Source organism: Aythya marila (assembly GCF_965140915.1).
Source record: "Aythya marila genome assembly, chromosome: 1".
Taxonomy (NCBI): Eukaryota; Metazoa; Chordata; class Aves; order Anseriformes; family Anatidae; genus Aythya; species Aythya marila.
In genome coordinates this window covers 181506351-181520660 of record NC_139042.1, presented here as the reverse complement: position 1 = coordinate 181520660, position 14310 = coordinate 181506351, and the positions used below count along the sequence as shown (strand labels likewise).

Sequence of the window (14310 nt, the reverse complement as noted above, 5' to 3'; positions counted from 1 at the left end):
AAAAGTGCATTAGTCATCAGGTCTGCACAGGAAAACTGGTTCTGAGAAGTCTTTATTCCTGCACCTTTATTTCTTCAGTTAGCGATCTCTTGCAGATCTGCTTTGTGTTCTTTACTGGTACACAGTCTTCATGAAAAGATGAGTGAAAATGAGAAATACTGCAGGGGTTTTAGTTTTTCTGAACATTTTTATGCATTTTCCATCTGATAATTTTAACTCTCCCATACCTTTCCAATACTTAAAATGCTGCACCCTCTTTTTAGTCTTAATAGCAAATATGAATAAATCATTTTCCACAGAGAAACAGATGTAAAGCTAAAAAATACCCAACTATTTCAGACATTGCAGCATAGATTTGAAACATATATTGATAGCCTGATAGAAATGTATAGATTTCAGCTCCAGGGAGATCAGCATGTGATTTATATATATATGTATATATATATATATTATAACACAGACTGAAAAACTTACTCTAAAATAAATGTTGTTTCAAATTCATAGACTGTACCCATTTTTAGTTTCAAATTCCATTCTGGGCTCAGATTTCTAAAAGCTAGGCATACCAAACTCTTAAAATTTTAGGTTCCAGCTGGATCTAGCTTTCTTTCCACCTATGTTAAAATGAAGTCTCATTCAGAATTCCCCTGCTCAAGGTAAATTTATTGAATTGTCACCTGTAAGTTTTAGACATTCCCAAAATGTTATGCTGCTGCCAGAATGATGTCACTCAAGGTAGAACCTCAACATTAGCAGTTTTCTCTTTATATGTAAAAGATACATTGAAATCTTGTCATTTTGTCCTTTAGTATGATGTGGGGTTTGCAGTAGACACTCATATTTCAGTTTATGTATCAAATATTAAAATGTTACTCATAAACATTCAAATAACATTTTCTGAGATGTCAGTAATGTTAACACATACAACACCATTTTGATATTTTGGTAGTTTTTCCCTTTTTGTCCACTTGTGTCTTTCTAAGCAGATTACAGCCAGTTTTCAACATTCCAGTCATGTGAATCACATCACTAGCTTATAGTAATATGCAGCACTGTTGAATTTATGCTCACAAATCAACAATTCCAGTACTTTTTTATTTATTAGATATGTTCCTTGTGCATAGCCAATTAGAGCTTCTCTTCTGTTGTTCACTAGAGATTCCATTTTGTTCTCAACAGTTTGATTTTTATCTCCTTTTCACCTTCCATTTGGATGTCAGTTTAACATCCTCAGAAACAGCCAACATGGCTTCTAGAATACCAATTCTCTTTCTATTGAATTTCACTTGGACAGTGGAGTGCCATCTTCTAGAGAAAATAACCCTTTCTTCACAAAATCCTAGTTAAGGTTCAACAGTCAGGGTGTTCTGTGTTGCTTGCAGGTCTTCAAGACCAAAGGTCCCTGAAGTGGTAATCAGTGCAACATTTGAATTATGTTGAATTCGTGTGAATTATGGCTTGATGAGTCCTAAATGAAGGTGATGGCAGAAATGCCTTAAGTTAGCACTGGGGTGACATTTTAAAAGATTGTGAGGAGACAATAATTTCTGAGGTATCTGGGGGTTCAATGCTTCCTTCTTGCTTTAAATTCAGACACAGGTATATTTTTTCTTTTTGAGAAGAATGAACAAAAATATCATTTTGCATGTTTATTGTTGTTGTTGCACAAAAATGGTTAGTAGCAAGTAAGTAATGCCTCAATACACTGTATGATTTAGGTACATAGCAGTTTGCTTCCCTGCCAACACACAGCCAAGGCATACATTTTCTATCACAGCAGTTGCGTGCTAATGGAGGGAATGAGCAGTGTTCAGCATAGCAGCTGCATCCTGTGAGTTGTGGACATCCCACCTTTGTGTGCCAGGTCTCTAATCATAGGAGAGGAACACATGTAAAGCTCAGCTGTAAGGCCTGCTCCTAGGCTTGGCCTTTCTTTCTGCCACTCGAGACAAGAAAACTGGAGCAGCAGAAAAAGAGTAAATTACCTCTAGTTTGCCAGAGAAAAGCAATGCCTTTGCCCTACTGTAGTGATAAAATTATCTGTAAAAACCATTGGCAATTTCTCCTGCTAGCAAGGCTCTGGCTTGGCCATGCATTAAGATGTTCTATTCCACATAGTACAGGCATAGCAATGACGGTGCACTGTGGGAACAGTCACGAAGTCATGCTGTCCCTCTCTGAATTCGCGTGTTATGTGTGCAGATGCTGTATTACTGAAGGTGTAAAGCCAGTTCTGAGAGAAAAGATGTCAGTAGCACAAACAGAAACCAGTGAATAAGTGACACCTTGTCCAGTGATGCAGCACTAACAATAAAGAAAAAAAAAAAAAACTTCCTAATAGACAGTTGGTCCCAAGTCCAAAGCCATTCTTCATGCAGCAAAATCGCAAAGACTTTTGGGCCCCAGTGCCATCACTGATGCATGAATGATTGATACACTGCATGAGAATCTATTCTCAGTAGCGACTAGTAATATTCAACATGGATTTTAGCACTCTCATGCCACCAGTAAGTCTTGTTGCTGTCATTAGGAGAGAGAGTTAAGAAATACAAACATTCAGTAGAGGCTCATACAACTGCAAAAATCAATAATATTTTCAAAATGTTGTGATGATTAATTTAGTGGCATAAAGAAGAAATCTAGATCATCCCTCCTTCAGAAGCATGCCTGTCATCTTTCTGACCACAACAGTAGGTCAAACTACTTCCAACGCTTCGATGATGTGCTGGATATTAGTTGTCTGGGGGCGGACTTTTAGTTGAAGTGTTGCTGGTCCATCTATCCTATTAACTTTTGTTGGATGAGATCTGAGTCTTCCACCCCCTTCTCTCTCAGAAATCATTTCTAAATTTGTCTTCCGATGAGGAAAGAGAGATCAGTTTTCAAGTCTGAGATGGTAAGCTGTGACTAATCTAATATGCATTGTTATTTTGATAAATGTACACTCAGTAATTGATAAAATATCAGTTAAACCCGAGTTTATGATCTCGGCAGAGCAAGAGATAAACGGTGCAGCCTTTGCTACATTACTGCTGTGATGCAGATGGAGTTAAAGAATATAAAACTTACATGGTATGTCGTGTGAGTGCTTTGTACCAGCTAAGACAGAAAAACACTTAGGTAACTGTGATGGCGAGCAGATGATTACAACATAAGTTAAACAACAGGGAAATATTGGTCATGATAATGGTGGACAGAATTCAATAAAAAATACTCTCAAACCAGTTAAAAAGCTTTGGTGTTTAAAACAATTTTGAAGAAGAGTAAATATGATGATATCCATATGAAACAAGTGACTTTTCAATGAGATTCTCAATGGCAAAGCACCAGATACTCTTAGAACTTTAAATAATTAATTAGTAATATATGGTACTTTGCTCTCAATAAAGTAAGCAGTGGCAATATATTATGAAACCAATTAAATGGTATTAGAGTTCTGGGAACTGAATAAAATAAATAGGTTTAGGCTCTGTCATCAATGGAGTTTCTCTGCTTCAGCAGTGAAAGGGATGTGAGTACTCACCACAGCTATAGAAAGTGAAAAACTTGAGTAGGAGGAAAGCCGTATGACTTTTGAGGGGAAAAAACAAACAAACAAACAAACAAAACAAAACAAAACAAAACAAAAAAACACTCCTAAACCCAGGGTGCATCTATTTGACTGGAGGGTTTCTGTGCACTGTAATGGATCCTGTACAATGAATTCTGCACTGTTCAGCCTACATTTGTATCACAGTTGTTTATGCCTCTTGTTGCTCATTGGTTCCCCTCCCAGCTATGTATAGGGGAAAGTTCATGTATGTTTTTACGTATATCCTCAAGTGCAGCACTCTTAGAAGAACATTTGCTGATTTTGATCAAGGGAAGTCATCAGTCTCTTTCTCCTGGTCATGGTGCCAAAGGAATTGGAAACAAACCTGAAAGTGAGGTGTCCCTATTAGACAAGGAGACCAGCAAGGCTCCTTGGGGTTACTTGTGTTATATGTGGTAGTTACATGAGGCTGTAGAATAAACAGGTCCCAGGTTTGGCTTGTCATGGATTTGTTTCTTCTAGAGAAGGGTTCATTTAGATTTGGTCTGTAGCTAGGCAGGTGGGTTCTCGCTGAGGGGGAAAAGAGTTGAGGCAGGGCTTTGAGGAACATCTCATGGAGGAAGGTGTATGCTCTTGGGGGGCACAGACATGCAGATAGCCTATAGGGTAGTGGGCTTAACATGACGGCCTGAACCTTCCTCTGGAGGGGTTAAAGCAGGCTTTGACTTAGGTACTGGTCTGGAAAGGCAAAAGGCAGCCCCAAACCAGGATGAGCTCCAGGGCTGGCGCAGAGATGCTTTCTTTAACCTGGCCTCAAAGCACTAGGCCTGCACGAAGGTCCACCTCACACAGGCTCTGAAGCCACTCAGGCTCGAAAACATGTCTGTAAACAAGGGCTGGTGACAGCCATGCGTGTCCCCCCTCCACCGGGGAGGCGGCGGGAGAGGTGCTCGTTCCTGTCAGCCCCCCCTGAAAGACTTCAGCTGGATCCAACCGGCCAGGTGAGCCAAGCCCACCACACCGGCTCCTCTCTTTCTTTCCCCCCTCCACCATCTCTCTCCTCTCTCCTCCTCCCAAGGCAGGGAAGGGAAGGGAACGGAAGGGAAGGAAGGAGGCGAGCGGTGCCTGCGCGGGGCCCGGCGCCGCGCCGCGCCAGGGGCACTCCCCTCAGCCACCATCGCGGGCGGGCAGCCAGCCGCGGGGTCCCGCTCCCCCCTCCTCCGCCCGATGGCGGGGGGCGGAGGGGAGGAGGGGAAAGCGGAGCTGCCGCGGGCCCGGCTCCGGGATTCGCTCGCCCGGGGCGGCTCGGAGCGGCGGCGGAGGGGTTAAGCTCCCCGCTGCCGGTGGGCTCGGTGCCGGCGGGGAGGGGGTTAAAGCGCCTTGGCGGCGGCGGCGGCGGCTGCCACAAGGCTCCGCGCCGCGCTCCGCGCCGGAGCCGTTCCAGCGGGAAGATGGCGACGGAGGGAGCGGGCGGCGAGCCGGGCTCCGGCGCCCGGGACGACTCGGCGGCTGCGGCGGCGGTAACGGGCTCGGCTGGGCCGCGGGGGGTCGGAGCCGGCTCGGCCGGCCGCGGGGGTGCTGCGGGGATGGGACGAAGCGGCGCTCCGAGACCTGCCTCCCCCGCGCCGTCCCTCCGCCCTCCTTCTCGCCCCCGGGGCGGGACGGGGCTCGGCTGCGGCTCCCCGAGCCCCGTCCCGCCCCGGGGGGGAGAAGGAGGGAGAGGCGCTGGGGGTCCCCCCGTCCTCCTTTCCGCAGCCGGGGGGCTGCCCGCATTGTTCCTTCCCCGCTGCCTGAGAGCGGGGCTGGGCAGGGCAGGGCGGGGGGGGGTGCCCCCGGGGTCCCCCCGCTGCCTTCCCGCAGCTCCCCGGGCGGGCTGAGGCGGTGACAGCGCCCGGGGCCGGGAGAAACATCGATCCTACAGCCCTCCCCGGGCTGCCGAGCCCGCAGGAGCCTTTTTTTTCTCCTTCCCTTCCCTTCTAGCCACCCCCCCCGCACCCCCACAGCCCCCGAAGGCAGCCGGGCAGAGCCCCCCGGGGGTGCGGGGCGCCCCGGGGCCAGCCGCTGGCGGGGCTTGGGGGCCGCCCCCTCCGCTCCTTTCATCGCAGGGCTGAGCCCCGTGCGGTGCCCCCGGCTCCCTGGGGCTCCTCGCCCCCCTGCGGGACCCCCCTTGGTTGGTGGGGGGGCTGCCGGGGGGCTCAGCTCCTGCAGAGCCCGAGGAGAGCCCCCGGCAGCGCCCAGCCCTGCAACCAAGCGCCGGGTCGGGGGCAACGCAACCGAGGAGCTGCGAGGTTTCGGCTGGGTCTGTGCTGAAAGCAACGGCCCCAGAAGGCAGGGTGGCGCTAGATTTGGGGGAATTGGGGGTGCTACTACTGTGTGTGTGCGTGCAAACCTCTATATACCTCTATATACCTCTATATACCTCTATATACCTCTATATACCTCTATATACCTCTATATAGATACATATTCTTTTCTTCCAAGTAGGCACAAATCCCTATCTGAAGCCATGTTCCGGCTCTCCAGTTAATTTTCCTTGCACGTTTTAACTCCTGCGCTGTCACAGACATTGAGTTTTACTTAAAAAAAAAATAATAATAAAAAGGTAAACCTTATGAAGTGAATCACACCACTGTCTTTTAAAGCAGTGACATGGCTGTGATATAAAAGAATACTGAGGTGATGATTCATAAAAGCAAAATATTAAATACTTTCAAGTCCTAGTTCTGAGTAAAAATTATACTAAATTGTTTAGTGTTTCATGTTCTTACTACCTTCAGTTTCGGCTTAAAGAATTCAAAAAAGTACCTTAATCAAGTGCTGCTTTAATATTGTCCTGTTAGGCAATGGAGTACAAGCTGCTCATGCAATTTGATGTTCTCATTGTCATGAAGGAGTGACAGCTCTACACTGCGCGCTTTTTCCCCTCACTATTATAAACGTTAAATTGTCGATTTCATTTTATTGTTGGTATAGGAAAGTAAAAAGAACACTTATGGGCAATGAAAAGATTTCTAAAAAATATTTATATGGTACTCCAATGTTCCTTTTGAAGGGTTACTGTGAGTAGCTTATTTTATGTCTTCGAATTCAAGATATAAAATTATGAATTGAATCATCTTGCTTACATTTAGGACGGCAATAAACATCTAGGTGGCTGTCTTGTAAGTCATGCTAAACTCAAGTTATAGTGAAATACTGTTTTCTGTACAGTTTTAGATTTAATTCTCAGAATCCTGATTGCACAAATGGTGCAATGGAAAACTGTAGGAACAGCATTGTAATGGTAATGCACTAATGTGCAATTTTTATGGTATAATCAGGAAATGGACACCACAGGACAATACAGTAGGGTATCTTCATGCTGTAACTCTTGTATGTTGGTACAATATCAGGTACATCGGTACATCATCAGTAACATCATTGGTGGGGGAAAGAAAGACTTGGTTTTTACTGTTTTTAGAAGCACTGTAGAAAAGGACAGAATGTGGCACCCAGATTTCTCCTTTTTTTTTTTTTTTTTTTTCCCCAACCCACCCAAGAGAAAGTGATAGAAAAGCCTAGGCTGTTCTATAATGTTACATTTAGGAGCAAAGCTGAGAGCCTTGTCCTTCCAAGTTCCCTTGGATGGAGTACAGCTCTTGGTAAGCCCACCAAGTGGGCTTTCCTTCTCGCAAAATATTGGTATTTTTATTGCGGTAAGGATGACAAAAATGGAATGGAAGTGGTTTGGTCCTTTTTCATACCTGTACAGCTTGATTGTCTGAGCCAGTGAAATTGTGGTGGTGCAATTAGGGATAAAATTCAGGAGAAAATATGCATGTGTTTTAAAACATCTTTGAATAACTTCCATCTGCATAATATCTACCACTAATAATTATATAATAGCAAGAAACAATTCAATTTGACCTTCTGTTTTTGAAACATTGAACACCAGCCCGCTGTGTGTGGAGGGCTGTCTTGTCACACATTGTTTCAGTGTAGGTTTAACAAACAGCATGAAAATCCTCTTATAAATCAGAGAGTTTGTTAAAGTTATTCAGTAAAATCTCTGGTGTTGATTTTACTTGACTAGTGATCAAAAGCACAAATGGTATTTTTCTCTAGAAGGCAGTAGTGTCTGCTGGCTGCAAGGCTGTACGTATGGAGCATATTGGTGGAACGATGCCTTGACTTCTCTAAAATGAGTAGGGACCTTTCTGCTGCCTTCATCAGTCAAAAGTTCATTGGGAATGATGTTTACATACTTGAAAAGATCACTCGGGGTCAGTCTGGGTTGCTGTGGATCAAGTAACAGCATAAGAAGTTACACTACAGAAAAAAAATTGTCAATATTAAGTGGATTAAAAATTGATGACTAAACGAAATAAATGGAGAGAAGTTCCATGATGCTTTATGGTGACATGTTGGGAGGATTTTATACTTAGCTTGGTGTATTCAATATCTATCGATCCGCAAGAATGTTTGTAGTAGAATTGCCATTGTGGGCAGTGTAGTGACATGCTAAACGATGGTTTGATCAGGTTGGCTCTACTGGCTGATGTAGATAAGTTGGAAAGAGTCTTGGTTGAAAAATACTGCGTGTAGCAGAAAATGAGACCATAACCCTTGAAAAGCAAAGACTGGGTCTCTTAGTAGGGACTGCATCCTGGAAAATTATTGCTTCCAAAAGGATTTTTGATTGACTACCATGACCCTCATCAGAATACAGTGCAGTGGCAATGTTCAGAGAAGTTATTTTCCTCTGGTCAGATGCACAGTGCTGTTGGGGTGTTCCAACAGGTAGGTGAGATGCAGACACTGCACAATCTGTTTCAGTTCTGCTACTGCTCTGCTTCTGCCTGTAACGAGTGGCTGGTAACAATCCACCCATCGTGCAGTGGTAAAGTTCAAGCCTTGCTCCACAACCTCTCTTCTGCCCTGCCTCCCGCTAGCCCAGCCTACATCCTGCCTTTTCTGTGCTGCTCAGCTCCACGGCTGGCAGCACGGCCTCTCTTCCCTTGCTGCCAAGGGTCTGGGGGAATGGAAAAAGAAAGCCAGTGAATGTTGTCCACTTTGTAAATGCTCCTTTCTTTTCCAACCATGGTCCTGTCACTCTGTCCCGTGCTAAAGGAGAAGTGCAGAGGGACAGTGCTGTGAGCCAGGTAGTGGTGTGGAGGGGCAGATCTGTGGGATTCAATACATCCTGCTCTTTTCCCAGCTGCTTGGATGTTTGTGCAAGTGTAGGGAAGAGAGGCGTTGCTTTGGTCTCAGAGGTGGTATAGCAAGACAGGATGAGATGGAAATGAAGAAGCAGAGAAAGTAAAGAAAGAGCTCAGTTTCGGAAGACAACAGCTGGAGGTCTGCCCCTGCACCCACTCCTCCCCAGAAAGGGAGCAGTAGATTTACAAGACCGGTGTCATCCTTGAATATGTAAACAGGAAGGAGTCAAGTAGGCTTAGGGAAGAGGCGCTGCCTGTGGGGTTTGGGAATTCAAGGTTTCCTGGGCATTGGGGTTTGGTTCCAACATAGCACAAGGAAAGGTGTGAAATTCTGAAAGATTTAAAAATAGCTCTAAAGATAACTTGATCCAGGTACAGGTTCACATTCTTCAAATCATACTATTTGCCTTAGAAATGGCCTTCAAGTAAGTGACTTTCTGAACAGGAATTTCCTGTTAAATTTAGTAGCAGTTTAAGCATGGTCATCGAAGGACAGGTATAAGCCTAGATTCAACAAAAAATACTTTGGCATCTCTGATTTCAGTGCAAGTTAGGTATCTAAGTACCTTTGTGGCTGTTTGTAGATTGCAAACATGTTTTAACAGCTATGAGAATATCTGGGTATGTGTAAAGGTCAGTGTATTACTCATTTTGGAGGGGCTGTGGGCTGTGTGTTTTTTTTCTGTTGTTTGTTTTGTTTGTTTCTAAAATACAGTTCTCAGTTCTGAGGTATATTTATGGTTAATGCTGGAGCTGTTAAAAGTTTTGCAGTTAGCCCAAGCCAAAAAAAATCCACAGCAGCTAAACAAAACCTCCCCCATGCCTTTTAGAGAAAGCCTTTGAAAAAAAAACAGAAAGCAAGGGAGCTGTGCTTGGAGAAGAGAGGAGCAGTGTAAGCTGGTAACGTTGTGTGCTGAACAGTCCAATAAGTCAATGAACTAATGGATGGGCATAATTAACTGCATTTAAAGTACCCTCAAGGTCCCTGAGGTGATGTTAAAGTTGGGCGATATTCTTTTCAGGAAGAAACTTGGTCTGAGTTTAGGATTATTGCTTTTCCTTGAAAGATATTTCTCTGCCTTCATATTATTATTTTTGTTGTTGTTGTTGCCAAGATCATTCCTATAGGTCTCATCTTCTTAAGTTCATTTTGGATGGGGTGGGAAGCGGACGTGTATTCTTGCATCAGATAATTTCTGGAGAAGCACGGCGTCACTCTTCTTCTGGTTTCAGCCTGAAGAACAGGCCTTCCACAGCCAAATCAATAAACCGTGCTTTCTCTTAAGTATCTGTGAATGTTATATGGATTTTGTAACTACTTCTTTCGCATTTTCTGTTTGCAGAGTTTTCTTTGCTACAAGAAGGTTAGGATTCATTTGAGCACATCCCCGTGTTTGCATTGAGCTAGGTCTTGAAACTTCCATTTATAGTTGGTGGAAAGACTTAAGTGGTTACAAGGAATGATCTGTTTTGAAAACATATTTGTGAAATTTCTCTGGCTTTAAGTGAAGTGGCTTGACAGAGGACTCTTGGAGGTATTGGTGGGATTCAAGGCACTTGAATTTAAATGTTTACATGTATGCACAGTGTTAATTATCCTATTACAGCGAGTGGAAATCCGACCGATACTGCCAGTGGAGCCTTGAGCAAATAGTTCCGGTGGCTGGTAAGCTGAACAGCTTTCTTGGCTGTTTTGACTGGGCTGATCAGTTTTCTCTTGGCAATAACGGGAAATTCATCACCTCACTCACATACTGACACCTGCCTTTTGGTGTCTCAATCCTGTCTTGAGGGCTCCCTTTAGTGATCCACATGCATGCTCTGGGTATCCCAGCTGACCTTCTAGCAGCCCAAACAGTGTGGGTGATTCTCCTAAGTTCTGTATCATATCTACCTGCCCCCCTCCAGAAAATCTCTTTAATCCCCAAGATACCTAAAATTGCACCAGACACTTGCATGTAAGCAACAAAGTAGAATCAGTTGAAACGTGCTTATACTTGGTCAGGTGAGTTCTACCTGGTGGACATTAGGGTTGGTGGCAAATTTGTCGTCAAATGTGTGAATCAGGGTTGTGTTTCCCTGGTACGTGTATTTCCTGGGTCTGACAGCTTTGAGGCCATCATGATATTAAAAGTTTGCTTTGTACGACCTAATAAGTAATAGCAAATCCTTTTTATTTTTAGAAGCTCATCTTGGAAGTCTGCTTTGTGAATCCTCAGGAGGATTCTTGTGTGTATTTAATGGAACACCACATAAAATATGTAACAAATGTGGATATGTACCTTTTCCCTCCCTTCTGAAGGGACTCCCGATGTGTTTTCCTATACACCATTTTTTCTTTTTGTCTTTTTAATTTCTCTTCTCCTCCTGTCTTTCCACCTCAGCCCGTAATCATGCTTCACAGTTTTCTTTCCCAAGTCCTGGGCTGTTACCCAGCTCCATCTCTAAAAAGGCCACCCAGCTGCTTTCTGAGCAGGAAGGAGATTGTTTTCTCTGGTCATCCGTGATTAATCCACAGCTACTGTGCTTTTTACCCTGGTTCTGCTTAGGGACAGTACAAAGCTGTGGCTTTCCTGCTGCCCCTATTCACACTTGTGCTGAAGGCACAAGGAACGATGCCTTTAGCTCCTGAAATTGCCAGCAGCATCAGCAGGGCTAGGTCAGTAAAACCAAGCTATTGGTACTGCCCATCCCTCACAAGACATGTTGTTGTTTCTGGGGCACGGTGGGGATAAATCTAACGCTAAAGACTTTTTTTAATCTCTGGTTTAAATAGCTCTGTATGTGGGAAGGAGTCCCTTCTGTTCCCATGTCTCTTGGTGCTCTTCCCATTCCATCCCTTCCTGAGTTTTCCTCTCTGGTTCAATCCCTGTGTCCTAACTCAGCCTTCTCTTGTTTGGAAGTTGTGCTTTTGTCATCTTGGCTCATGATAGAGCTTCGTTTATCTTTAGATGGTGCAGGTTAGGGTTTTGCCTCTACTCTTTTGTGATGAGGACACGGGTATTTGAGTTTTAGCTAATTAGCAGTTTTCTCTGTTGTCAGTGTGCTTGCTGCCAGGCAACACAAACCCCTTACAAAGTTGGTCTGAAAAAATAACACCAAGCTTTAGAGACATAGAGAACTGAAAAGGACACAGTGTTTTTCAGATATTTTATCCTTATAAATCAAATAAACCAGACATTTTAAAATCTGGAAGAAGGAAAGAAAAAAAAAAAAAAGGCTATGTTCTGGTTGTGTATGCCAAATTTCACCCTGGGGCACCATATTCATGTATCTCTGTTGTAAAACAAATATAGTGGATGGCTTGGTTATATAGTTGTTAAATTGTTGGTTAAATTGTTACAGCTTGGCACTCTACCAGAGGTATTGTAGCTAAACCCCAGATGACACATAAGCCATGAGCTACTAATGGAGTCTTTCTTTTCTGGAGATGTAAGTGTTACTGCTCCGCTGGAAGATGTTAGGAAGATTACTTTCCTAGGCCTAAACAACAGTTTTCTCTGTAATACAAGCCAAAAATGCTCCATCTGGATGAGAACTTCACGCAAACCTGCCATGACTGACATCTTGGTCCCCAGAAGATGGCAGGAAAGTGTTTAAGAGGAAGATTAGTTTTATTTCATCATATGCCAAAACTACGTTTAATAAATCAGAAAGCATCAAAGAGAAGTAGCTGATGGCAGACTCACAGCAAAGGTGGCAGTTCTTCCCGCAAGGTATGCAATGAGCTGCAGGAAGGCTGTGGGTTCTTAAATTACATAGAGATTCAGAAAGCAGAGGGGCAGATTCATAAAGTCTATGTCCTTCAAGGGACTGCTATGTGCAAAATAATTTATGGCTCAGAAGGTGAAAACTGCTGGAGGCTGGAAGAGTATTTCTGGGAAGTATCATTATGTGCTTGTCCTGCTCTGGTGCTGATTTCAAGTCATCCACTATTGGCTGCTTCTGGAGACAGGGCACCAGGCTACGTGGGCTTTTAGTCTGGTGTGCTAGAACTGTTCATGTATGAAGTAGCTTTGCTAGTTCATGTTTTTCAAGTCAAGTTTTCAAAACAAATATATATATATATATATATATATATATATATATATATATATATATATATATATATATATAAATTGAGCTGTGTATGTAGTTGGTATGTTTTTCTTTTAAAATTCCTTGTGTCTATTTCCATCTAACTTTAAATTACTGGAGAGCACGTTTGATTGGGGCAGCCCTGGATAGATTGAGGGACGAGAGGCTGGAGAGCACCCCCATGGAAAGGGATCTGGAGGTTCTGGCTGCCAGCAGGCTGAGCGTGAGCCAGCAGTGTGCCCCCGCAGCCAGGAGAGACAAACGTACCCTGGGGTGCATCAGGCCCAGCACTGCCAGCTGGGCGAGGGAAGGGATTGTCCTGCTCTGCTCTGCGCTGGGCGGCCTCACCTCCAGCACTGTGTGCAGTTCTGGGCACCTCAATATAAGAAGGACATAAAGCTATCAGTGTCCAAAGGAGGAATACCAAGATGGTGAAGGGCCAAGAGGGCAAGACATATGAGGAGCAGCTGAGGTCCCTTGGTTTGCTCAGCCCCGAGCAGAGCAGGCTGAGGGGAGGCCTCATGGCGGCCTGCAGCTCCCTCACGAGGGGAGCGGAGGGGCAGGCGCTGAGCTCTGCTCTCTGGGGACAGCGACAGGACCCGAGGGAACGGCATGGAGCTGGGACAGGGGAGGGTCAGGCTGGGGGTTAGGGAAAGGTTCTGCACCCAGAGGGTGGTCGGGCACTGGGACAGGCTGCCCAGGGCAGTGGGCACAGCACCGAGCTGCTGGAGTTGAAGAAATGTTTGTACAGTGCTCGTAGACATAGCGTCTCATTTTTGGGTGGTCCTGCGAGGAGCTGGGAGTTGGACTCGATGATCATTGTGGATTCCTTCCAACTCAGGATATTCTATGGTTCTACGATTTTATGAATTGCTCATTGTTGCTGTCTTTTCATATGCTCTAGTTTGTGGTATGTACTTGAGTCAGATTTACTTTAATTGCTTGATCAGATGGTTAGTTAAAAAAGCTCATCTTGCACCACATATGTTGAATTATGCCTCTGGTTTGTAAAGAATGTAAAGGTCTTTTTGTTTATGTCTCGTGGAAGACTGTAGGAACGAAATGTTTCACCTGTGATGTACAGTCGGTCTTCTGACAAAGGGCTGCCCTGGGCTTTACCTCCCGACAAGCTGAATTTACTGACTCAGAGAAAAGAGGAGGGTCACACTTCTTGCACTGTGCTTTTGCGGATGCCCCTCTTAACTTTGGCGGTGCCTATCAGAAGTCTTGGGTGCCTTTTATTTTTTATTTTTCATCAAAGGAGGCAGGTATATTTTTGAAGGCGAAACCACCGAATGGAGACTTAAGGCTTTTTTACATTGCTTTCTGTGTGGTTTGGAAAAAGTACTTGATGTCTCTGCATCAGCTTTCCATCTGAAAAATGGAGACAGTTTTTCATGTATTAAAGGAAATTTATATGAATGGATCCATTGTTGTCCTTCAGCCTTTAGATATTATGAAGGAGTTCATACAAGGAGGAGGGTGTATAAGTGGGTCTTGCTA

General features: G+C 44.4%; 1 protein-coding gene across 2 annotated transcripts in view; it reads left to right on the top strand.

Moving 5' to 3' along the window:
- The first annotated feature begins 4727 nt into the window (after positions 1 to 4727).
- The window catches only part of CTTNBP2 (cortactin binding protein 2), a 95343-nt gene continuing 85760 nt past the window's right edge, over positions 4728 to 14310 (top strand). For both annotated transcript variants that reach the window (XR_014319101.1, XM_082779948.1), the window contains exon 1: positions 4728 to 5052. Coding sequence is in view for 1 of the 2 variants with exons in the window: in XM_082779948.1 (XP_082636074.1) it covers positions 4984 to 5052 (69 nt within the window). In the remaining variant the exon portion in view is untranslated. The remainder of the gene's footprint in view (positions 5053 to 14310) is intronic.